At 41.2% G+C, this 25,337-nt stretch overlaps 1 protein-coding gene and 1 long non-coding RNA gene across 5 annotated transcripts in view; both read left to right on the top strand.

Moving 5' to 3' along the window:
• Positions 1 to 25,337, top strand: part of EPHA4 (EPH receptor A4) — a 159,898-nt gene that overhangs the window by 42,172 nt on the left and 92,389 nt on the right. For all 4 annotated transcript variants that reach the window (XM_055573573.1, XM_055573575.1, XM_055573574.1 and 1 more), the window contains one exon: positions 22,714 to 22,869. In XM_055573573.1, coding sequence (XP_055429548.1) covers positions 22,714 to 22,869 — 156 coding nt within the window. The remainder of the gene's footprint in view (positions 1 to 22,713; positions 22,870 to 25,337) is intronic.
• Positions 1,581 to 3,409, top strand: LOC129646811 (uncharacterized). The gene is made up of 2 exons (XR_008712183.1): positions 1,581 to 1,989; positions 2,727 to 3,409. It is a non-coding gene; the product is annotated as an uncharacterized LOC129646811 (long non-coding RNA).

Below are 25,337 nucleotides of genomic sequence, written 5' to 3'. Positions count from 1 at the left end.
GCCACTTTCCTTGGCAAGGTTTTTTCAGGAAATGTCACTCTCAGGAAGACGCACTTCTGTATAGAGGATATAGGCTCCCCGTTTATGTTTCCTGCTGAGGCCCTCTGGGCAGCCTGGTAGCAATGTGTTTTGAGTGCCCTGCCAAATACTTGGTGGGCAGTTTTCCAGTATTCCTCACGCAATGTTGTGTGCAGCTGAGGGTTAAGTCTCACATCTCATTGTTGAGCATCAGCTCCATCCTTTGAGTCTGTCTGACTTGTGTGCTTAACCCCTGAGTCATCCTACTGCTGCTGAGGAAACTCAGCGGAAGCCAGGAGCATGGGCATTCCCACCGCTGGAACTAATGGAGCTAAGTAGAGGACACATCCCTCGGTCACCTCCTTATCTTGTTTCACTGCAAGGTAATTTAAGAAGCATATGATAGCTCGTTTTCCACCACAGCCCTAATATCCAGGCCACGAGTCAGAAAATTTACCTTTTAACTTAATATATATGTCGTTTATGCGGTCTAGCACCAGTGTTCATCCACCTCAATGGTAGGTTTCATGCAGCTTAATGAAGGTCCTCTCTATGTACACGTTATCGGGGATGCACGTCTTGCAGCCGCTTTGCCCTGAGGCCACTGTGAATGCCACGTTACTTGACAGATGGGTCTAGTTTACATCATCAATTTTTATCACATTCTTTTATGAAATAGAAATTTCTATCATGGGCATGTAATTTGGTGAGTATTGAAAATAGTAAGCTCTTTCAGAAAGCTGTAAAATTACATATTTATAGACTTATGGAATTTGCCTTGTTTTTCCTCTCTCCTTCACCATTTATCTCACATGAATCAGACAATAGATAGGGCAGTTTGGGAAATTTAAAGAGTTATAAAATCATAATCATTATTCGAAAAGCTTTGTTTTAAATCTCTGAATTGGGGAAATGTGTATCTCAAATATGAGCCTGTTTGTAGTAATTCACTGGCAATAGCCATTAAATGTGATCAAATCAAATCTGTCTTTGAAATGCTAAGAAAGATCTTTTATGTGGCAATGGATTCAGGTTGTGTTTGGTAATCTGAATGGACCCTGAGCTGTTGTAAGTATTGAGAAGTCCAAGTACAAATTTCTTACATGTTGTGTCTTTCTAGCTTAAGTAAAGCCATTAAGATGTATTTAAATTTTATGTAGATGGTTAAGCATTTGGGAAATTCTGAAAGGTCACTCTCTAGGACTGCATCGCCTTACCTTTTCTAGTTTGCCTTTTCATTTGATATAGGCTTCATTCAGAAGTGACCGTTGTACTTCCCAGGTACCATTCATCCTCATGTAAGACTAGTTGTAAGTCTAACTCAGTGGGTCATGATGACGTACAGCTATATTCTCATTCTCATTTTAGTAAAAACACCTGCAAAGAAAGGCAAACACTGGAGAAATGATCATTTAACTTACCACTTACCTTATTGACTACACATGATTACACTTTCTCAAGTTTCACGTTTCTTTCTTCCACCCAGCAGCCTGGCATTAAAGTGCACTCAGGCAGAATCTGGTGGGTTTACTGCTTAAATTCTTGCGGAGTTCTGGTGCTGAGGAGGGAGGGGAGCCCCTGGCAGAAGGCAGCACGTAGGAGTGACGAGAGTCTTGGCTCTGGAGCCATTCTCTCTGCATCTGATCTCCCATCCACAGCTTAATAAATATTTTATTGCCTCTCCCAGTCAAGCCTGTTTTGGGCACCTCGTTTTTCTCAATTGAAATATATCCTTTGGGAGCCCTATTGATGACATTGAGGTTCTCAAGTTCTAGGTGGTGATGCACAGTTTTAAAATAATGTAACAGAATTTTATTTTTACTATCACCTTCAATTTATGGCAGGGGATGTTGGGTTTTAAGAAATTAAACATATGATCAGACTTTCAGAAGATAAAACTGAAAATGGAACATAAGTCAGTGAAGTGTGGTGGACCTGCTAGAGCCATGTGTTGGAGTGGGTGTTTATTGGGTATGTTGATTGGGCTTAAATCCCTGTAATAGGGGGCTTACTTGTTCACAGTTAACCTACTGTCTTAATGTAATTTCTAGATTGGTCATTGCATAAGTATTGTTACTTGGACTCATTGTATTTTATCAACGGGACCAATCTTAAAATTTAGCGGCTCCCCCATCCCTCACCAGAGACTCTGCTCAAAGAATACAGACATGTTGACAATCCAAGTCTCTCCCTATGCCTATCCTCCTTAATAATTTCCTTGGCTGTGTGAAATCTGATCTCCTTTAGCTTTCTTCGTGCACCATCCTGTTTCTTCCACAGTGAATGTAGCATTTGATCTGTGACAGTGGACACTGAGATTTTCAGGTGCTTGCACACACAATGGGCATAACCGGCAACAAAAGAAAATGGTGGGGGTTAAATGTGATCACATATTTAAGTACCTGGCCTAGTCCCTGGTGCTACTGCTAAGTCACTTCAGTCATGTCCGATTCTGTGCGACCCCATAGACAGCAGCCCAGCAGGCTCCCCTGTCCCTGGGATTCTCAAGGCAAGAACACTGGAGTGGGTTGCCATTTCCTTCTCCCTGGTGGTGGCCAATAAATGCCAATTCCCTTTCTGTTATCTGTCTTGCCTTTTTAATTCAATATTTTTTCCAATTGCCTTTGAAAGATATTTTCAAGATTCTTTCCTAAACTTCTTCTGAACCCACAATGTCTCCACTCCTGTGATTCTTTTTCTCTTTGCAGATGTTTTCTAAATCTCCACCTCTAGTTGGCTGACCTCCAGACCTGTATTTCCAATTGCTTCCTGAACATCTCAATTCAAACATCTCAGATCCAATGACCACCTAGTGACCTCATGCCCTTCCTTGCAAAACCAGCTCATCTTCCTCTAGTCTCTATTTTGGTTATGGTATCTTTTCTCTCAGGTTTTTGGTCTAGAAACCTTAGCACTACTTTCAATTCCACTTTTTCTGTATCCTGCAACATCTCATCAGAACTGTTGGCTTGCTCCTGGATAGAGCTTTCTTCATTTCCTCATTCAAGGACAAGTTTAGAAGTAAAGTTGCCTGCTTGAAGTTTGGCCAAGCAATGGCTACTTGATTGACATTCACAGTAGTACACCACAGAGTCTGTGGAGTTGAGAATAGGCTAGGAATTACTTCAAAATATGTCTGGTTAATGCTGTGTGGATGAGGCCAAACCTTGTTTTATATGGAGTCTCTCACAATTTAGTTTTCAAATACATGCAGGTGCTACATAGTTAATAAAATGGAAATGTTTTTTAAAGAGTTATTGAATGTGTAGTAGCCTTTTATCATTGTATAACTTGAAATAATTCCTATTGAAGGTGAGGTTTCATCAAATGTTATGATGTCATATTATAAAACATGGATTTCAAGGATTATTGATTTTCACTTGTTCAGAGTCACAAATGCATAGGAAAAAGAAAAGTCAGAGATTATATGAGCTTTCAAAGATTAGATTTTGGGGAAGAGAAATCAGAATTGAAAATCTCAAAACACTTGACTAGTAAATTTAGAACTCTCACCTGTTTTCACCAAGATAGGTTTTGTGTATGTGTGTGTGTCTAAAGATAAGAATGTCCTCTGGGTTTACCGGTTGCCCCCTGCAAAATAGGGAACTAAATATATATGTAAATAAAATGAAGATAGAGAGGAGTGTAGTGAACATAAGATAAATTTGAGCTCTAATTCCTGAATGTAGAGAAATGCTTGATAGAAGAGGTGTTGGCTAATTTTATTTAGGCTTACACGTGTCCACTGAAGAAAAATGCGTGACCTAAATGTTTTGAGTTATATTTTATTTGGGGGACTTTACTGAGGACCATAACCCAGGAGACTGCCTCTCAGATAGCTCTAAGGAACTGAAGAGGTAAGGGAGGAGCCAGGATTTATGAGTTTCCGTTGAAAAGAACAAACAAAAACAACAACAAAAAAAAAACCCCCCAAAACTACATAGTCGAACAGCAAGAGGTTATTGCTGACCACAAAAGATAGACGTCTTAAGTTAACAATTGAGTGCTTGTCTATGTATGGGAAGATGTAAGAGTGTGGGCCCATCAAAACTCTTCCTTAGATATATATCTTAACTGTTTCAGGTTTAGTATCATGTTTTTCAACATCCTGACTTCCCCACAGAGTACACTGTCATCCGTGGCTGATTGCTTGATAGTGGGCAGCATTCCTTGTCCACTGAAATTGTAGACAACACGTTTTTGTTCTGCAGAAGAGAGGTTAAGATTTTCTTATTTGAAAGTGATGGAGAATGTGTAAACCATTCAAGTGAGAACAAATGCTACACAATCTGATATGATTGAAGTGTAGGATATCTGAGGGACAAATTGGGGCTGGATATGAGGTTTTTGAGTATCTCGACTCTTCTGTTGGAATTTGATGGAGTACATAGTGGGATATCTCAAAAGATTTTAAACAGCCATGAGATGATCAGTGTGACATTGTATTTTATTTATTACTCAAAACGGGTATTTAAAAATTACCTTGAAATCTAGATGATTATCAATGAAAGAAGTGGAAGCATAATGTAGATAATTAAAAGAAGAGAGACAGAAAAACTGAGAAACTATAGTGGAAGTAAAAAGATGTTGGTTGAGGAGTTAGAAAGAATATGGTTGGAACTCTAGGTTGTGTTAGAGGTAGCCTGCTTTTGTTTACTTGGTCTGGGAGTTTAGAATGCTATCTTTGCCTTGCATTTGAAAGATAAATTTGTTTGTTCTACCACTAGGCCCAGATCTTTTCATATTCTTTTATTCTTAAACCCTGAGAGGCTCCTTTCCTAGGGGATGGTTAGTTGTGTAAACTTTGAGTGGCAATGCCAGCAGCATTAACACCTTCCAAGACCAGTCTCCTAGGTGGGATGTCTTTATAGCTGGTTCAGAAGAAAGATGTTCCATTGGATTAGCCTGAAGAGCTGAAGAAAAGGAAATGAGTTTTCTCGATGTCCCTTCCTGTTCTCCCTCTCTCTTTCCCTCTGATTCTTGCTCTGAATCACCATGTGTTTCCCACCTCACAGTGCATTTGGAGTGAATGTCAGCTCTGCAGTCTTTGACTCAAGGTCCAAACACCCTTTATTAAAAACTACATCATTTAAAGTACATTGAGGAAATTTGAGTTTTCTTTGCGGCCATAAGGACTCTTAATACTCTCAGTATTCTTGTATTGGATCATGTTTTGTTATATTCTGCCCCCTTTGATGTTTTCTTTTTTTTTTTTTAATTTAAAACTACATTTATAGGCACCCTAGCTGTTACACTGCACATGTTTTGTTTAAAACATGTGCCTGCTTTGTTAGTAAAGGAACCTTTGCCAAGAGAATTGTGTGTAGGTGGGTGTGACTAACTTAGCCAAGAGACTTATCTCTTCTCCTATCTGCCCGAGGCCTCAAGGCTGCCTTTGTTATGACTTATTTCTCCCCTCACCAGCCCTGCCCCTTCCAACATTTATTGCTTTTTTCTCCCCATTTTTTATATCTAACCATTTTAACTTTCCAAAATGAAGCAGCTCTCTGGATTCACTTTCTGGTGGGTGACCTGAACCATGGGTTTCCTACTGCTTTGAGTGCCAAGTACTTAAATGAGAACATTCAAATTTTGCCTCCCCACACCCCCCACCCTTAAAGTTTTATCAGCAAACCTTCTTGCTTGCTTGGGTTGGGATTGTCTTGTTTCCCTTTGGGCAACTTTCAGCAGAAGCTGTAATGTTGCCAGGCTATTTGAAGGGAAATCTGAGTCCCAGTGACCAATAAACATAGGAACAGGAAAAGGAGCCCAAAATGATCTTTATAAAGCTTTAGTTCCCTGGTAACTCAGATGGTAGAGAATCTGCTTGCAATGCAGGAGGCCCAGGTTGCATCCCTGGGTCAGGAAGATCCCCTGGAGAAGGGAATGGCAACCCACTCCAGTATTCTTGCCTGGAAAAGTCCATGGACAGGGGAACCTGGTGGGCTGCAGTCCACTGGGTCACAAATTGTCAGACATGATTGAGTGACTAACACACAAACCTTGGTTCACAGAGTCAAGGGTGGTCTGCTCATGTGTTTAGCCTTCTAGGGCTGATCATCAAGGTTTAGATGCTAAAGGCAATTCATCTATTCATTTATCCAGTCTGCCAATATGTTCTGGACAGTTACCAATATAAGATGCTATATTCGGTGCTAGAGATACCATCGCAAACAGAACAGGCACATTTACCACTGCTGTTGATCAGAGGATGCATTCTACAGGGGGAGATGGGCAAGGAACCTCTAAACACACAGTTTATTACTGCATGATAGTTGTGCAGAAGGTGGGAGTGAGAAGGCAGTCTGTAAGAGAGAGGCTTTTCTTGTGGCTGGTATCAGCAACCAAGGCATTTCCTTTTTTCTTATAAGCTGGAAATGACTGTTTTGCACTGTGGGCTAAGGACTGAGCTATATGACCACAAGAACTATCAGGAAAAAAGGTACCAGATCTGAAAATTCTACTCTCATCTTTTCAGTTTTCCTGGAAACCAGCTAGCTGTCTGCAGTCTCCCAATTAGGTCAGCATCAGCTCTGTACTGAAACAGGAAATTAAAGACCTCACTTGGAAACCTACAGAGCCTGCCCACACCAACATCTGTTTAATGTCAACTCAAAACCTAACAGCTCTTCCTTTCCTTCTGCTGCTGTTGACAATGTCTTGTCAGTTGCATTCCTAGTTGCAGTTTGTGTCATGCTCAGGAATCCGGCCCCTAGGCAGGTTCCTTAGAGTAAGTGAGCGTCATCATGCAGTAGCTATCAAGGTGTGGCGCCTCTAAGTGGTCAGAACCCTGGACCTGATTACCATCCCCAAAGAGACCATTGTGTTAGCAGGCGGTATTGTGTCATCTGCGGTGGGAGCGATGGCCCAGTCTGCTCAGGTGGTTCTAGACATGACTCATGTAGAAGGACAGAGACAAGGGGGAAACCAAGATTTGCTCCTTATGTCACTTGTTTGGTATCTTAAGTTCACACCCAGGAATATTTTGTGACCATAGTGAAGAGCACAGTGAGTCCTTTATGTCACTCACTTGGAACCCAAGCACTGATCCCAGCTCCTCTGCCCCCACCCCAGTCCGGGTCACCATCATCTCTTCCTGGTCTCCCTCAACAGCCTCCTTACTGGTGACCCTGCTTCTACTAGTGCTTCCTACCCCCCACCTCCCACGTGTGCATGCTAAATCACTTCAATCATGTCCAACTCTTTGGACTGTAGCCCGCCAGGCTCCTCTGTCCGTGGGATTCTTCAGGCAAGAATGCTGGAGTGGGTTGCCATTTCCTCCTCCAAGGGATCTTCCTGATCCAGAGATTGAACCCATGTCTCTTATGTCTCCTGCATTGGCAGGTGGTTCTTTACAACTGAGACCCTAAATAGACCAGCTCTAAGCCCCTTCTCCACCACTACCGCCCATCCCTTTTACTTCACCATGTTGTTCCCCTGTAATGATGTTGATGTGTGCACCACTGGAGTGTCTGCCTTTTCATAGTACACACCCCCCCGTCCGTCATCCCCTTCCTGTGCCAGGCATATGTAGCTGCTCAACTGTACATGTGGAGTGAGTAACCTTGACCCACAAGCTTTCTTTTCTTCATTCTCTTTTCTGATTTAAGTAAGTGGGAAAAAGCACACAGGGATGCTTAGAAATCTCTGCTAGGAGAGGTAAGAGAAAATTCAGTAAAGTTATGGGGACTTCCCTGGTGGAGTGGTTGGGACTTCAGCTTCAAATGCAGGGAGTGTGGGTTCAACTCCTGGTCGGGGAGCTAAAATAAAGATCCCACATGCCTCTAGGCCAAAAAACCCCCCCGAAAACCCAAGACATAAAACCATATTGTAACAAATTCAGTAAAGACTTTAAAAATGATCCACATCAAAAAAATCTTTTAAAAAAAGAGCTTAAAGTTATGAATTTATGGGGAGAAGTTGTTTAGATAAGCCCATAACACAGCCTCTCACTCATGTTCTCATGACTGGTAAGTGGCCGAGCTCAGGTACTGAGTTCAGTGGCTGAGCCCTCATCAGGCCTGGAAAGGAAGGTAAATATTCTGAACTCATCTGCTGAACAGCCTTTGAACCAAATTGTAAATTACTTTAGTGTGTATTAAAACAGGGCTTCCCTGGTGGCTCAGTTGGTAAAGAATCCGCCTGCAATGCAGGAGATATGAACTCAATCCCTAGGTCGGTAAGATACCCTGGAGAATGGAGTGGCTACCCACTCCAATATTCTTGCCAGGAGAATCCCATGGACAGAGGAGCCTGGTGCTTGGCAATCAGAATCATTGTGTCTATCAGATCACAGGAGGAGTATAGACGTAGAACTTTCGAAGTTTAAAAAGAGATTTTATAAATTATGTAGTCTGGTGTCCTCAGAGGAAATGGAGGCCCAGAGACCTTCAGTTGGTGAATGCTGGGACTGGAACCCAGGTCTGTCCCCCCACAGCCTGGCCTTTGGACTCATTTCATGCACTTCTACATATGCTAGGAATGAATTCCCGGTCGTGTTTCTGACATACCAAGTGTAACCTTGACATAGCCGTGAGGAAAAAAAAATTCATTTTGTTCGTGGAGATGATCACCCACCTGCTAAATTTTTTTAATGCTTTCCTTTTCTTCTCTTCTGGGAGGAGGATTTATGACTTCATTTTTTTTTTTTTTTTTTAACGTCTTCAAATCTGGACCTCATTCAGAATGATCCTGCCTCAGGCCTAGGAAAAAGTTTTCTATTCTAATAAATAAAATACAGCTTTTCTGGTCTCCGCTTTCCAGACACAAAACTGATCTACTTTTGACAGCTGTTCCGAGGGACTTTTAATGATTTTCAACTGTTTTGTGATGTACAGAAAGGAAGTGTAATTAGTAAAGAAATTAAACTATTTCCCAAAATCCAGGTTGGCTGCAGTCTTATAAATATCTGTAGAATCCTAACAAAAAGTTTTGTTTCCCATGCTGCTTATAATCATTTTTGAAAGTTACTCCAGAAATTTGTTTTAGATCAATAAGGACTTTTGTCTGTCTGAAATGAATTTAGGTTATGTTGGTAAAATTCAGTTCTTTTGTATTTGTCAATAAACCTGATTTGTTCTATTCCTCACTGTCACCCCATCTATATGTTACACACAAAAGTTGTCCCACTCTTTCCTCATGACCCAACACTGTGGGAACTTGTCAGCATCATAGTCTTGTTTTTGTTTTTATTAGCTTGTTTTTGTTTTCATCGTGATTACTTGTGTTTGATATTTGGGATGAGATACAAACAGATTATGACTTCTGTTTCCCCTGGCATTCTTGCTTGTGATTTATAATTTATACCTGGAAGAGATTTACTGACCTAACTGATAATCCTTCCCAACATAAGATAAACACCCATATAAGTCATCTGTGTAAGTCAGATGCACTTGAAAGGGACAAAGAATTCACCTGCAAGCACTTTTGGCGTCTTGCCCTTTCCCATGAATTCAAACTGATGACAGAGAAAGCTGAGTCTGCCAAAACACTTTCAGCCAAAGAACCTCCCAGAGCCCCTGAGGGTGGGGCCTACCTGACCTGTTGTACTGTACGGAGGACTGGAGACTGGCCCTGACCAGCCCCACCTGCCGTACTGTAAGGACCATATACTGTAAAGGAGGTCTGCTCTTTGTGCTTTAACTAGAGGGGATCTGATGAAAGCAAAGAGATTGTCCCAGTGCTGTGGAGCTCAGATCCGTGAACATGCAGCTTGGCTGCTTTCCTACCCAGAGGTGAGCCCAGGCCGGTTGTTAGGTCTTCGTTGCCCAGGTGGATGCACGTGGGCTCTCCCTGTTAAGTTAAGTTAAGTTAAGTGCTAGCTAGTATTCCTGCTAGCACTTCAAACTGATTTCTTGGGAGCCTGATCTGTCAACCTGGTGTGTTCAAAAACCATTAGATAAATGATCAAATCCACCCCATCCCCCGCCCTGCAGCTTGCAGGAGTATAACTGAGTCAGTGGGAGAGAGTGAGTTGGTATTAGCACTATCCGATTAGAAAGTATAGTGCTGGTACACTATTTTATCTTATGGGACTCTAGTTGCTTTACAATGTTGTTAGTTTCTATTGTTCAGCAACGTGAACCACCACACGTATATGTATACCCCATCTTCCTTGGATTTCCTTCCCATTGAGGTCACGACGGAGCACTGAGGAGACTTCCCTGTGCTGTATAGTCAGTTCTCATTGCTTATGTATTTTATATGTAGTTAGTGTATGTATGCCAATCCCAGTTTCCCAATTCATCGTACCTCTCTTTCCCCCTTGGTATCCATATGTTTGTTCTCTATGTCTGGGTCTCTGTTTCTGCTCTCCAAATAATTTCATCCATACTATTTTTCTAAATTCTACATGTATATGTTAATCTGCGATATTTGTTTTTTACACTATTCTGTATGATAGTGAAGTCATGGTTCTTGCTCTAATCTCTCGTATTGTTTGTATACCGCACCAAAAACAGATGGTGCATATGCCCCATAAATTTCACTTAGTCTAGACTAGGCCTCTGGAAGGAGTTCCTTGGGATTTTGTTTTTGCTCTCCTCAGATGTGAGCAATGTTGAAATAGTTAAACATCTATAATACTCAATTCTGGCAGATAGTTAAATAAAATCATTGATCTACTACATGCAATACCAAAAATAAAACAACTGTTTAACCCAATCATATCCATTCTGTATAAATCCCTTTTTAGTCATGAGTACTCAGAATTTTAAAACTCCCTCAAACTATTCAATACAATACAATAATATTCAAGAAGTAAATGTGAAGAGACCCACAATCAAAAACCTCAGCAGAGAATTGCATGCATCGGTGATAACTGCAATGGTGAATCTTGTAAAGCTTCTTTTTCTTCCTCTTCTTCTGAGCTCCTCCGGCCCCGTCAACATAACAAAAAAGACGAGGGGGCACTGAGCAGTTATTACTGCAGTCATTTCAGCCACATAAATCATGATTTGTGACAATTCAGGCTGGCAAGTCGTTTGGATGACAATGAGTGGCGACGCTGTCGGAGTTAATCAAATGATTATTTAACATGTGTTTCTCTTGGTCTGGCCTTGGCTTTGGAATATATTTCATTCGTTCCCTTATAACCTTTGCTTCTAAATGGAGAAATAGCAAGTGTAAGATGTACATTGAGTTAATGAGAGAATCCCTAACTGGGCTGTGATCCTCCTAAAAAGAGGGGACTTGTCTAAATCAGTCAGATAAAAACTTAGAGCGCCCACCACCATGATCTGTCCCTGGCTAGCAGTCACTAAGTCTTGTTTTATTTTCTTCTGGGTAGAACCAACTTTGTGACCAAACTCTTTTTCCTTCAGGAACACTCTACTTAAAGGGTCACCCATTCTTATAGATGCCGTCTTTCTACTCAAGTTCCTTCTTATAAGCAGATAGTCTTGGGTTAGGTGCATAGGAAAGGCCCCCATAAAGGATGCCCTCTACCAGAGAGCATCATTGAGACGGGAGTGTGAGCCATGGTCTGCTCCCTTCCTGAAGGCAACAGCTTCACATTTCCCAACCCTATTGCACTTAGTATGTGCTCAACAAATACTTGCTATCAGTGTTACTAATACTCTTATTATAAAGGCTCAACAAAAGTATTATAATAATAATTAATAAATGTTTGTTCGAACATGAATGGTCAAATGAATGAACAGATGTGCATACCTACTAATGGATGACTTTTTTACATAATGATTCAAGTATTAAATTCAGACGATGGAGTGTGAGGCGTGAAAGAAAACATAGCTGCTTCCTTTATTCAGTGCTCTGACCTTGTATTTGAAATCAGTGGATGTGTAATGAATGAACCACTAGTCTTTATGTACCCCAAATATCAAGGGGCAAAGAAGGCAATAGCACAACTCGTTAAAAAGGTGGTCCTTCTTTGAAATGCCAGGGGTAATCAAGTTCCGTGTTAATGGCTTCAGAGTCGCATGTCATCACTGTGATTAATGTATTATCAGTGGTGAGGATGGAGCATTATATAGTAGCATTTATTGCTGCTATATAAACCCATATATTTTCAGTAATTTTATATTCAAGTTCAAGGCAGGGATTACATGTTTTTAAAAACACAGGGAATTCCCTGGCATCCAGTGGTTAGGACTAAGCTTTTTCAATGTTAGGGCTCAGGTTCAGTCCCTGGTTGGAGAACTAAGATCCCACAAGCTGCCTGCTCAGCAGTAAAGAATCCGCATGCCATTGTAAGAGACTCGGGTTCTATCCCTATGTCAGGAAGATCCTTGGAGAAGGAAATGGCAAATTGCTCCAATATTCTTGCCTGGGAAATCCCATGGACAGAAGAGCCTGGCGGGTTATAGTCCATGGCGTTGCAAATAGTTGGGCATGACTTTGTGACTAAACAATGACAACATAATGATAATATTAAAAAGTAAAAACATAATTATACCCTTTCTACATTTAGTTTATCTTCAATATTTGGTTTTCTTGATATTTTTTCTTTATAATAATATAAAGAAATATATAGATGGTTGTAATTTTTTTTACCTTACACTTGTTTCCTTTCTTAAACTTTTGTGCATGTGTGCTCAGCTGTTCAGTCATGTCCGACTCTTCACAAACTCATGGGTTCTAGCCCGCCAGACTCCTCTGTCTGTGGAATTTTCCAGCCAAGAATACTGGAGTGGGTTGCCATTTCCTTCTCCAGGGGATCTTCCCAACCCAGGGATTGAACTCACATCACCTGCATCTTCTGCATTCACAGGCAAATTCTTTAGCACTGAGCCACCTGGGAAAGCCCCGATATAAACTTTTATATATTAGAAAAGTAAGAAATAAGAAAGACTTATAAAAATAAATCTTTTAAGTTCTGCTCAACACACTCATATGTATATCTTCAATAAATTTGGAACAATAAATTGAAAAGAAATCAATCTTTAATCTCAAATTTTACCAAAGAAAGTCACGGTTATGGATATGTGAAATTTAGTTTGAAATAAAAAGAAAATATCCACAAAATTTGTAGACCTCTGGGGATTAGATTGTTTCCTTGAAACAGTCTAATTGTTTTTGAAGGCAATATTGAAATCCATGATTTTTTTTAAACATAGCAAATGTTCAGTGTCTTGAGGGGAAGCATAAGAACAAAGGTTAGAGGTGAGAGTAAAGAATCTTTATTTAACAAACTACATATTAAATATGTATGTAGTGATTTGCATAGTTTGCATGCTGCCTTCTATTTTAACATTGTTGTCCCCTATAAAGTTGAAATAACTTATTTATGTCTAGCAGTTCTCTGCTCTGATTTATTATAAATATGTATTATTAACTCACATCTTAGAAAATTGTAAAGGTCAAGCTGAAGTTTCTAGCTTCAGCGTGATCAATTCTGGTAGTAACCTCTGGGCTTTAAGATTAGAATAGATTCTAGTCTCTTTCAAGAATACTGAAGCTCTTCATTTGTCCTACCAGTCAAGTCACTTACATCTAAATTTGGAAGCCTAACTGCCTTTGTTGGCGCTCTTAACAATTCTCCCCTGAGAGAGAATCCCAAACTGATACCGCCAAAGATTAGAGCTAGCAGCCTTCATCTGAGTCAGTTCCTTTACGAGTGTTCAGAGGAGGGCTTCTTCTAAGCAGTTTCTGGTAGTGGAATAATGTCTTATGCTGAGTCTACTAATTAATTTTCTTCTCCTCCGTGTTTGTCTTCTTTGGAACTTCCACTTTGTCTTCTTTGGAACTTCTGCTGTTCACATTGAATCCCAGCAAATTCTCCGAAGAGAAATAGCTCCTCAAGTAATTAGACTGTCTGTTTTTGAGGCAGGCAGGGAAAATAATAAGTCATTTCTCTATTGCATTCTTTTTGCTTGTGTTCAATACTTTTTATGGAGTTAATTTAAATTTAGCAGGCTTTATGTGAACTTGCTTCTAGAGGATTTATTGCATCTTATGTGAAAACCGGCTACGACTGACATTTTAGAATTACCTACCTATTTATGGGATTATACTGCATTCTGTTCTCGAAAGAGCAAGTCAATTTTTGGTGTAGATTTTTCTGTAATTTTTTCCCCTCTTTGTCTATTTTTATGAAAGCTAACTCCAAGGTAGGAGTGGAAACAATGGAAGGAAATAGAGGGTAGAAAATAGGACGGAACTGTGATTTGCTGTAGGAGATCGTCTGTCTCATCAACTATTGATAGAAAAAAGAAACCTCAAAACCCAACTCAGTGATTTACTTAATTTTAAAAATGTGTTTACATATTTTTAAAATAAAATGATCTTGTCCAAATAAGCTGCCAGTGCTATGAGCCAGAATTCAAGGTTTTCCATGTCATGTTAACAAGGGAAATAAAACACTGAACATGTTATTTCACAATGGTTTTGAAATTATATCCAGTTCTATTAAAAAAGAGACAAAAACTGGAGTTTGATATATTTATTATATGTTTTTAAATGTATGGATTATCTGCACCTTTTCAACCTGTTAAACATCCTACTGTAGTATAAGTTACCCTTTTAATGAGCAGTTAATACACACTGGACACTGTGCTTCACTTCATATTTATTATCTCACTTAATCAGCACATCAACTCTCAAATCAGGCTGCATCCCTTTCTTAAACCATTGGTACAAAAGAATAAACTTTTTATTAATTATCTTACCTCCTGGTATGGTAATTTGACTCAGTACTAGATTAAGGACATTTACTTTTAATTTGGTTTTCCAGGAAGGTTTTTGAAAGGCAGTGTTTGGGGTGATTGCTGCAGGGTGTATGACTTTCTTCTGATTGGTTAGTGGTGAGGTAGTGTTCCAGGAATCATAATTATTAACTTTCTGATTCCAATCAGGCTGGGGTCTCTGGAGTTCTGTTTTCCATCTGGGTGGGGACCTGCGTTCCTAAAGAACTCAGAGATGTCTATCCGATTGTCCTGTATAGCCCTGGAGGAGGAACCTGGGCTCTGTCTTATCTCTGAACTATTGTTCAAGTAATTTTGCTCAATTGCCTTCCCTTTGCCTCTGCATTCTATCATGTCGCAGATTAGTAGCTGCTTGGAACTCCAGGAAACACTGCAGAATAACAGAGATTTAGGAACCTTGGATTCCAGGCTTGATCCTCGTATGTTGCAAAAGAAGTGGGGTGGTCAAGTCATTCATCTCAAAAAGGAATATGTTGCACTAGATTTAATGTTGACAAAGTGTGACCCCCAGATCTGACACCTGTTTTTATGATCTAAGAGCTAAGAATGATTTTTATAGATGGCATTTGCAATTGATTTAATAATAAGGAACACTTTCTTTGAACCCCAATTGTATAAAATATCCCTCCAGTTAGGAACTCCATTCTCATGAGCAAATAGCACTTAATTGTTACTATTACATTTTGAATTCTATCAGTAAAAACTTGTAAAAATTTCTCACAATTTTATCTTGTTATACGAGTACCTTCTTAATATCCTTGGTCTTCCCCTTGGCCCGCAAAGCCTAAATTATTTACTATCTAGCTCTTTACAGGGCTTCCCAGCTGGTTCAGTGGTAAAGAATCTGCCTGCCGTTGCAGGAGATGCAGGAGACTCAGGTTCAATCCCTGAGTTGGGAAGATCCCCTGGAGGAGGAAATGGCAACTCACTCCAGTATTCTTGTCCAGAGAATCCTATGGGCAGGGCGGCCATGGTTTTGCAAAGAATCGAATGCGACTGAGCGCGCAGGAGAGCTCTTTACAGAGATGTTTGCCTACTCCTGGATTAGATGATCAGGAAATTTTCTTAAAATAGTCAATTCAAACATGTATCAGGAAAACCAGTTGTGGAAGGCAGATGACAGGACAGTGTGGTTTTGCCACTGTTTTGCTATTTCTGAATGAAATAGAGTCGGGTGGTCCCAAAGCATAGCCCCATTTCCCTGTAACAACTGTGCATCTTTACCTATAGCTTTCAAAAGCATGAGAAGAGATTTATACGCCTGATTTATAGATTCAACTACACTGCCTAGGTTAGAAAAGCAACCTTGCCTTGGGCACATCTTTAACCTCTCTGCCTCAGCTTTCCCATCTGTATTGTGGGGGATCTGTTATTGTTCACAGCTTCCCCAAAGATGGCTGGAGATTGCACAGTTTAGCAAAAATCTGAAAGCAGAAACCCTCTCTCCCACTGCTATCCACTACTAAGTCACTTCAGCCGTGTCCAACTCTTTGTGACCCCAAGGACTATAGCCTTCCAGGCTCCTCTGTTCATGGGATTTTCCAGGCAAAAATACTGGAGTGGGTTGCCATTTCCTTCTCCAGAGGATCTTCCCAACCCAGGATCGAAGGCATGTCTCTTACGTCTCCTGCGATAGCATTGTCAGGCAGGTTCTTTACCACTAGCACCACCTAGGAACCCCAGAAACCCTCTTTAGAGACCTCATTTTATTTTTGTTTTTATGTTTTTAAACTTTTATTTTTGTATGTATTTTTCTTTTCTTTTGGCTGTGCTGTGTGGCATGCAGGATCTTAGTTCCCTGACCAGGCATTGAACCCTTTGTCCCTGGCACTGGGAGCACACAATCTTAACCACTAGACAACCAAGGAAGTCCCCAGAAACTTTCTATGACAGATTTCTTTACTCTTGAGAAATCCTCTTATGTTCAGTTCAGTCGCTCAGTCGTGTCCAACTCTTTGTGACCCCATGAATCACAGAACGCCAGGTCTCCCTATCCATCACCAACTCCCGGAGTTCACTCAAACTCATGTCCATCGAGTCAGTGATGCCATCCAGCCATCTCATCCTCTGTCGTCCCCTTCTCCTCCTGCCCCCAATCCCTCCCAGCATCAGAGTCTTTTCCAATGAGTCAACTCTTCGCATGAGGTGACTAAAGTACTGGAGTTTCAGCTTTAGCATCATTCCTTCCAAAGAAAGCCCAGGACTGATCTCCTTTAGAATGGACTGGTTGGATCTTCTTGCAGTCCATCATATAATATACAGTTTAACAAGTGAATCAATTAATCTGAAACTAACTTGGTAACAATATCTTCCCTGGTGGCTCAGACTTGTGGGCTTCCCTGATAGCTCAGAGGTTAAAGAATCTGCCCGCAGAACAGGAGACTCGGATTCAATCCCTTAGTTGGAAATGTCCCCTGAAGAAGGGAATGGCTACCCACTCCAGGATTCTTGCCCAGAGAATCACATGGACAGAGAAGCCTGGTGGGCTACAGTCCATGGGGTCGCAAAGATTCGGACACATCTGAGTGACTAACGCTTTCACTTTCAACTTGGTGTAATGGTCATTACTTAACTTTGATATATTTAAAACAAATTCCTAAGCATATTGAAGCTACTGTATATTCAGTACACAAAAGGCAGAACTTCCTGTAGTACAGGTCTGCATGCATGCATGCTCAGTCGATTCAGTCATAGCCTATCCTTTCTCCAGCGGAGATTCCCGACCCAGGAATCTGTCCGGGGTCTCCTACATTGCAGGCAGGTTCTTTACCAACTGAGCTATCAGCGAAGCCCACAAGTCTGGAAGTGTGTGCCTAGTGTCCCACCCACACGATACAGTTAGAGGGACCCATAAGCCTCCCAGAGCAAAATGTTCCCCCAGAATCAGTTTGTATAAACGGCTCAGATTTCCCCAAGGGAGCCACTGTTGGAATTTCAGCTTTGACCTTCTGGAGACTCCAAATTAAAATGCAAATTCGTTACCTAGGAAGGTAATTTTTAACACATTAATGTTTATTTGTTAGTACTTTAGCACAAATTAGGTTTTTTTCAAATTAGGCAGCTGCCTAAGAGCAGTGCTTAAATAGAAGTAAATCAGCCTCCCAGAGGTGGGCTCAGGGTCAGTTTGAATAAAAGTCCTTGGGTGATGGTGTTAAATCCCCCACCACAGTCAGACCCCATCATTTGCAAGAGAGTTGCGCACTCTCACTTGTGCGCGCGCACTCTCACTTGTGCGCGCACACGCACACACACACGCACACACACATACACACACAAGACTTCATAGTCCAGACTCTAGCATAGCATTGCCCAATAGAAATATAGTGTATGGGGTTTAGTAGCTAAATTCAAAAATGTAAAATTTAAAAAGTTAAATTAAACTTAATGGTATTTTATTTAACTTAGCATATCCAGAATATTGCTTCAATATATAATCAATATAAAAATTATTGTTATTTCTCCTTTTTGAGTACTAAAGCTTTGAAGTGTGTGTGTGTGTGTGTGTGTGTGTGTGTGTGTGTGTGTGTGTGCTGAGTCGTGTCTGACTCTTTGTGACCCCATGAACTGTAGCCCACCAGGCTCCTCTGTCCATGGGATTTCCCAGGCAAGAATACTGGAGTGGGTTGCCATTTCCTTCTCCAGGCAATCTTCCTGACCTGGGGATCAAACCCTCATCTCTTGCCTTTGAAATATTGTGTGTATTTCACACTTATTCGGACCAGGCACATTTCAAGTGCCCCGGGGCCACCTGTGGCCAGTCGTTACCTTATTAAACAGGGCAGCTTTGAAGGATGTGGACCTGGAAAGTGGGTTACAGATATGTGACTGATGAAGGTAGCAACCGGATGGCCTGGGGGTGAACAAACAGAAGACAGGACCACCTCTGTTTCCCCAGCACTCAATTATATCAATGTCACATTTTTGCTTGAAGTCAGTCATAACTTTGTATAACTACATGAAAACTTTTAGAAGAACCTGATGTTGACCCCACCACTTAACTGTGTGACCCTGGACAAGTTACCCCAAACCCTCAATTGTTTCATTTGCCAAATGGAAAATGAAAAGCTTCAATCTCACAGGATTGTTGTGAAGATTAAATGAAATAATGCATGTAAACATTATAAATGCTCAATGAATGCTTGCTATCTCATCACAATTGATATGATCATTAGCAAGTTTTTATAAAATAGCTTAAAAGATGAACTATAAAGGCAATCAGGTACTATCAATCTTTCTGTATTTCTCTAAAAAAGGAGAAAAATGACTAAATATTTATATGTAATGACTAGTTCCTTAAATTGAGCAGTACACCTCGTGTGTGTGTGTGTGTGTGTGTTAGTCCTTTAGTCGTATCTGACTCTTTGTGACCCCATGGACTGTAGCCTGCCAGGCTCCTCTGTCCATGGAATTCTCCAGGCAAGAATACTGGAGTGGGTAGCCATTCTCTTCTCCAGGGAATCTTCTTGACCCAGGGATCTAACCCGAGTCTCCTGCATTGAAGGCATATTCTTTATCGTCTGAGCCACCAGGGAAGTCCATACCTCATCTATACACTAAGAAATCCTGCAGATACTACCTAGCCTTAAGAACTATTTTGTTACTGTTTTTAAACAAAAGTAGTTCTATGTAAGTGCTGTATTCCACAGGGAAACGTGTACAGAAGATTCTCCTGCTACTGCATGGTATTGAGTGAGGCAATGATAGAAAAGTTTTTGTTTCTCTTCTGCACTCTCATTTATTAGTATCTTCTTTTATTTAAAGGCAGCAGAAAAAAATTATTAAGGCAAAGCTAAAGGAAAAGAAAGTTTTGCATGGCATATGTGAACTAATTTTCCCGCAATGGCATATATGAGCTCAAGTAAAGCACTCCTTCTACTGTACCCCATCTAGTGAATCTTCACCAGCAAGAGGGCAGAAGGAAAGCATCTCTTGGGTGTGCTCTCTCCAAACCCACTTACCAAGTCACTATCCTTCAAAACTGTAGTGGAATAGTTTGCACCTAAAAGAGAATGATGGAAAAGCATAGCACATGTCAATGCTTGCTATACACGTTTCATGGAGATTTTGTTTAGAATGGAAGATGCAGTGTAGATTTTAAGATGCAAATAAGTGGCGAATAAACATGGGATGTACTTACACATTCATGCAGCAAATGCTGCAAGGCTGTGAACCACACAGAGCAAAGAAATGTACTCAGCCATCAATTTAGAAGGTCATTTTGAGTGTAGGCAGTGAAATGGCTGTGTGCATGAAAAACTACTACTATATTTTGAGAGATCCTTTCTAAGAATCCTGAAATATTAATAACATGGTCTTAATGTAGTTGAAGACAAAAGAATGTGTTAAGGGTAGCAAGGGTTGCTGAGAGTTGCACAATGACAATTTTGTGTTTTATACTCTTGCTTATAAAAGCAAGAGGAAAAGAGAGTAAAAATAGTCAGTGTGTTTCAAGAACAGCAGCTTTCAGTATCCCCAGTAGATATAAAATTCAGTATTCCTCAAATGAATTCACAAATACTTACTCTTGGTAACATTAATAAACTAGCTTCAAGGAAACAGAAAAGAAGTATAAAATTGAAAACTCACTTCTTCCTTAAATGAGCATGCATATACACAACTAATTTTTGAAATTTAAGAAATTCAGGACATCCTTCAATTTTATTTTTGTCAGCTAGGAATTTAATTTTCTAACTGAAAGTATTCTTATCAGAATAGACATTGCGGAAGCAGCATGCCTTTTTTCTTAACAAGTTTTTAAATGTGTTCTGTTTTCACATTGCAGCAAATCAGTCATAGACCAATTTTTTTGTTTTCAATATTCCACTCCCATTTTAAGTTTTTACATTTGCTGCCTGATGAATGAATGTTCACAAGGATCAGTCAGGAACGTGGAAAGCTTTCCTCCAATATCCAGATGTGAACAAATAAAAGCAATTTATCGCTTTGGCCAGTCCCAGCACGGAGCAACCAGTTTCCACAAGTTGCCTTTGTGGGCTGTGACTGGCTGAGTGACATGTGACCCAGTGAGTTTGTGTCAAGTTCAAGAACCCATTGTGTTTGAAGTGGGAGGGTCAAGTTGAACCCTCAGTGCTTCTTCCCGCCAAAGCTGGACTTTTTTATTTTAATCGAAAATGCAGGGTCATCTTTAAGTGTGACCAGAAAGCACCTTGCATGTTGAACCTTGTCTAATGATATGATGTGTATAAACTTGAGACACCATAAATCTCAGCCACTGGGGCAACTTGTTTTTCTAAGATGCTCCGGTCCAGTGAAAGACAAAAGCAAATAAGGGAGAGATTGATCTCCGAGTGCTTTTATCGTCGGTGCTATACACATCATAAAGTTTTGGCCCTTTAAAGGAAGTTCCATAAACAACATTAGTTAATAATGGTGAAGTCACTGTGGACCTTTCTGGAGCTTCTGCTCAACTCCCTTTCCGCTTGCCCGTTAGCAGAGCATGATTAAGAAAATACCAACAGGATGTGCTGGAGGGAGGAACAGACTTCAACTGGAAGCCATACGGATGCTTGACGGATGAGTAACGAGATGGGGAATGTGGCCATATCTCTCAGAGAATCACACAGTTCTGTGGATCTCTTTTTATCTTCTGGTTTGAGTAAAATCTGCTGACTGCTGGCACGGTTGGTCTCTTGCGGTGGTCACGCTGATGGAAAAGGGCCTTCTCCCAGCTGATATTTTTGATAGTATGAAAATACCCAAAGTATGTGATAAATGGGAAAAAAAACTGAGAGTGAATCATACTGGAAAGATTGTGAGTAACTGTCACATTTTTAATGGTACCTCTGGTCTTATAAAATAACTGTATTTTTAATGGCCTTGTCACTGTGGGTTTAATACGGATGGTGTGGTTCAATTTTTATGTGAGGTTGAGACTGATTTGGGAGGTGATCTTGAAGGGCATAGGGGAGAGAAAAAGGGAGAGCAAGACCCTATTAATTATTTTTTATTGTGAGGTTTCCCAGAATTATTGAGGTTTTCCACATTAGTCAAAGCAGTCCTCAGTGTCAGCATGATGTTTATAAAGATGAAGTCATGGAAAGTGTGTCAGGTGCATGAGGGACTATATGGTCCATGTTCTCCTCACCAGTCACTTGGGCTGTGTGTGCAGAGGGAGGGAGGTGTTGAAAAATGGAGGAAGGGGAAAACAGGAGGGTTTTATGAAGTTGAAAATAAACACAGAGTATCTGCTGATCTTAAAAAAAAATCTTAACATATATTCCAAAATGTTCTGTGGGTAGTTTATATTACTTTCCCCTGAAATCATGATCTACATCTTACCAGCTCTTTTATGCTTGGTTGCTTATGTTGGTCTTTCACTTTGGCTATAATTAAGAAATAATCACCTACCAATTTTTGGTTGGCACTGAGCTGCACTTCCAACTGGTTGGTTCAAGACCATGCTCTTAGATTCCATAGCATGGGGCCAAAAGTACAGGCTTTGGGGGCCGAACACTTGCAGTCAAAGCTGGTCCCTGACATTTACCAGATGCGTGGTCTGGTGCCGACAATTTACTGCTCAAAGCTGGTATTCCTCATTTCTAAGGTAAGGTTAATAACAGTGCCTGTGGAAATGGAGAGCTGTAAAGATCAAACAATGTTGTGCATATAAGCATGTAGGAAGCACTTGGGTAAACTTTAGGTGTGATTTTATTGATACAACTGGTTTTAAGAAAATTTTTTTCATAGGGCTTTGCCACCTGACCAGTCATGTTAAAGATTGTTAAAGTGTGGTTGTTATCAACAAATATTTTGGGTTGTTTTACCTGCATCTCCAGCCAGATGCTCACTTGTTGTTCAGTCACTCAGCCGTATCCGACTCTTTGCGACCCCATGGACTACAGCACGCCAAGGTTCCCTGTCCTTCATCATCTCCTAGAGCTTGTTCAAACTCATGTCCATTGAGTTGGTGAGATTAGCAAAAAATACCTCATTCTGAATCAAGGAAGTGACATCTTGCTTTGCTTTGTTAACCAGGGGTTTATATTGGTTTGTTTTTTATGCTTCCCTTTAGCTTGCAAAATTGGATATTACAAGGCCCTCTCCACGGATGCCGCCTGTGCTAAGTGCCCACCACATAGCTACTCTGTCTGGGAAGGTGCAACGTCGTGTACCTGTGACCGAGGCTTCTTCAGAGCGGACAACGATGCTGCCTCCATGCCCTGCACCCGTAAGTTGTATACTCATCTCCCATGTCTTAGATGCCAGCAGCTTCCATTACCATCACTGGGGCACTTGTAAGCCCTTCTCCCAGGATAAGGGTGCAGGGGGGCAAATGAAATCAAACGTGCATCTTTTCTCACTCAGAGCAGGAGAAATGCTTAGGAAAAGAATGGCTCATTCTCATGAGTTTGTTGCCTTCGGAACGCACAGCTGCCGACAGACTAGTTTTTGTAGCAGAGATGGTATGTTCAGGGGTTGTGTGACAGTGTAATTAGAGCTGAGATGGGAATTTATAAACGGTTTTAACATGTCATCACGGACTCTTGGGAAGCTTGACAGCTGCACAGGAAAGCGGTAAAGGATGGGATCACGTGTGGGCAGGTGGTTTCAGTTCTGTGTGCTGACCTCATGGCTTGCGATGTCATTTCCCTTCACTACTTTTCTTCTTTCCTCATAGTTTTGTGTTCATAACATTTAGGCCTGGATCCTTGTGAATGCTTGTTGAATGATGGGCACTGAACACATGCTGGGGTAAGGAATGAATGGGGTTGGCACCTTGGGATGCAAGGGAACAGAGAACTCTTTCTCACACTTTATATGGACAGTGGTCCTAAAGGTTACTATTAATTTCATTCACACTCTGGGATTCATAAATCCTGCAATGGCTATGACCTTGACCAGAAGAGGGAGTGGTGGACCTGGGTGCCCTTGTGTTCTCATTGGCCAAGTCTGTGTTTTGAGGGTCAGAATCAAGTGGCCAGGCACAGAGGCTTTGCACAGGTTTTGGCTTTGTTTCCCAGCCCACTGTTTAGTACCCAGGTGACTGTTGGAACCTTTTAAGTCTCAGTGTCCTCATCTGTCCAATGGATTAATAATAGTACCTCCTTCACGGTTGCTCCTACTCAACACTTCACGTTGTTTACATACTGTGTAAAATGCATAAAATCATGCCAGTTGATAGATTTTAGGTTTTACTATCACTAAGACTTCCATTATTTTGTTTCTTAACTACTATATAGTCTACCTTGGGTGGCCTGGAAATAACACCGCAGACAGGAGTATTTTCTGGTTTGGAGGTATTTGGGTCAGTGGTGGAGGCATTTTCTTGCCCAGTCAAGGACCACATTTAAAAGGAGCAGGTGGAGAAACTTCAGGGCAGTCCCAAATTTGTGCTGAAATTGTCCTACCCTCAGGAGTTCCTCGGAGAAGGCAATGGCACCCCACTCCAGTACTCTTGCCTGAAAAATCCCATGAGCGGAGGAGCCTGGTAGGCTGCAGTCCATGAGTTTGCTAAGAGTCGGACATGACTGAGCGACTTCACTTTCACTTTTCACTTTCATGCATTGGAGAAGGAAATGGCAACCCACTCCAGTGTTCTTGCCTGGAGAATCCCAGGGACCGGGAAGCCTGGTGGGCTGCCGTCTATGGGGTTGCACAGAGTCGGACACGACTGAAGCGACTTAGCAGCAGCAGCAGTAGCAGGAGTTCCTTTCATAACCAGAGATGATAGTAATTATAATCATGATAACAGCAACCTTTTTATCATCACATCCAGGTAATGTATTAGACACTTTCCATTAACCTTATCATAGGGCTCACAAGATAACAAATATATGAGACAGATATTATCTTCATTTTAGAGAGTAATTGCCAGCCCCAGTGTCCACCCCAGCTGAGTGATGGCTCTGTAAGACCACAAGACTCTTGCAGAGTTTCTGTTTATTTGGAGGTACTCTTACCCCTTCCCCAGCTCAAGCACAAACTTCCAGAAGGAAGGGTATTAGGGCCAGCCTTAGGTGTGAGCACAACTGGGCAAAGATTTCCTCATCTTCTTTCTCTGTTCCTTCCGCAGACTACCTGCTTCCCCTGGATGCCAGGGCGATTTGATATGCTCTAGTCCCAGCCTTTTTCTTTTCCAATCTAAATATCCTTCTCTACTGTTCCATTGTGTGAGATTAGCTTAATAATAAACCCTCCTCTGTCTCCAGTTGATTCTCCAATGATTCTCCAGTTGTGATTTTAGGTCACAGTAGCAAACTCAGAGGGACTGTGTGGGACAACAGTGTGCTAATTGCCCTCAATTTGCATCATGCAGCCCAACTCCTACTTTTCAAACAGATAAAGTCTTTCTCTAGGCCAGGGCTTGACTGAGTTGAGAGTTGGACTGTGAAGAAAGCTGAGCGCCGAAGAATTGATGCTTTTGAGCTGTGGTGTTGGAGAAGACTCTTGAGAGTCCCTTGGACTGCAAGGAGATCCAACCAGTCCATTCTAAAGGAGATCAGCCCTGGGTGTTCTTTGGAAGGAATGACACTAAAGCTGAAACTCCAGTACTTTGGCCACCTCATGCGAAGAGTTGACTCATTGGAAAAGATTCTGATGCTGGAAGGGATTGGGGGCAGGAGGAGAAGGGGATGACAGAGGATGAGATGGCTGGATGGCATCACCAACTCAATGGACGTGAGTTTCTGTGAACTC

The sequence above is a fragment of the Bubalus kerabau genome, chromosome 3 (assembly GCF_029407905.1).
Source record: "Bubalus kerabau isolate K-KA32 ecotype Philippines breed swamp buffalo chromosome 3, PCC_UOA_SB_1v2, whole genome shotgun sequence".
NCBI classification, from domain to species: Eukaryota; Metazoa; Chordata; class Mammalia; order Artiodactyla; family Bovidae; genus Bubalus; species Bubalus kerabau.
The sequence above is the reverse complement of the archived record's forward strand: the minus strand, read 5'-3'. Positions and strand labels throughout refer to the sequence as shown.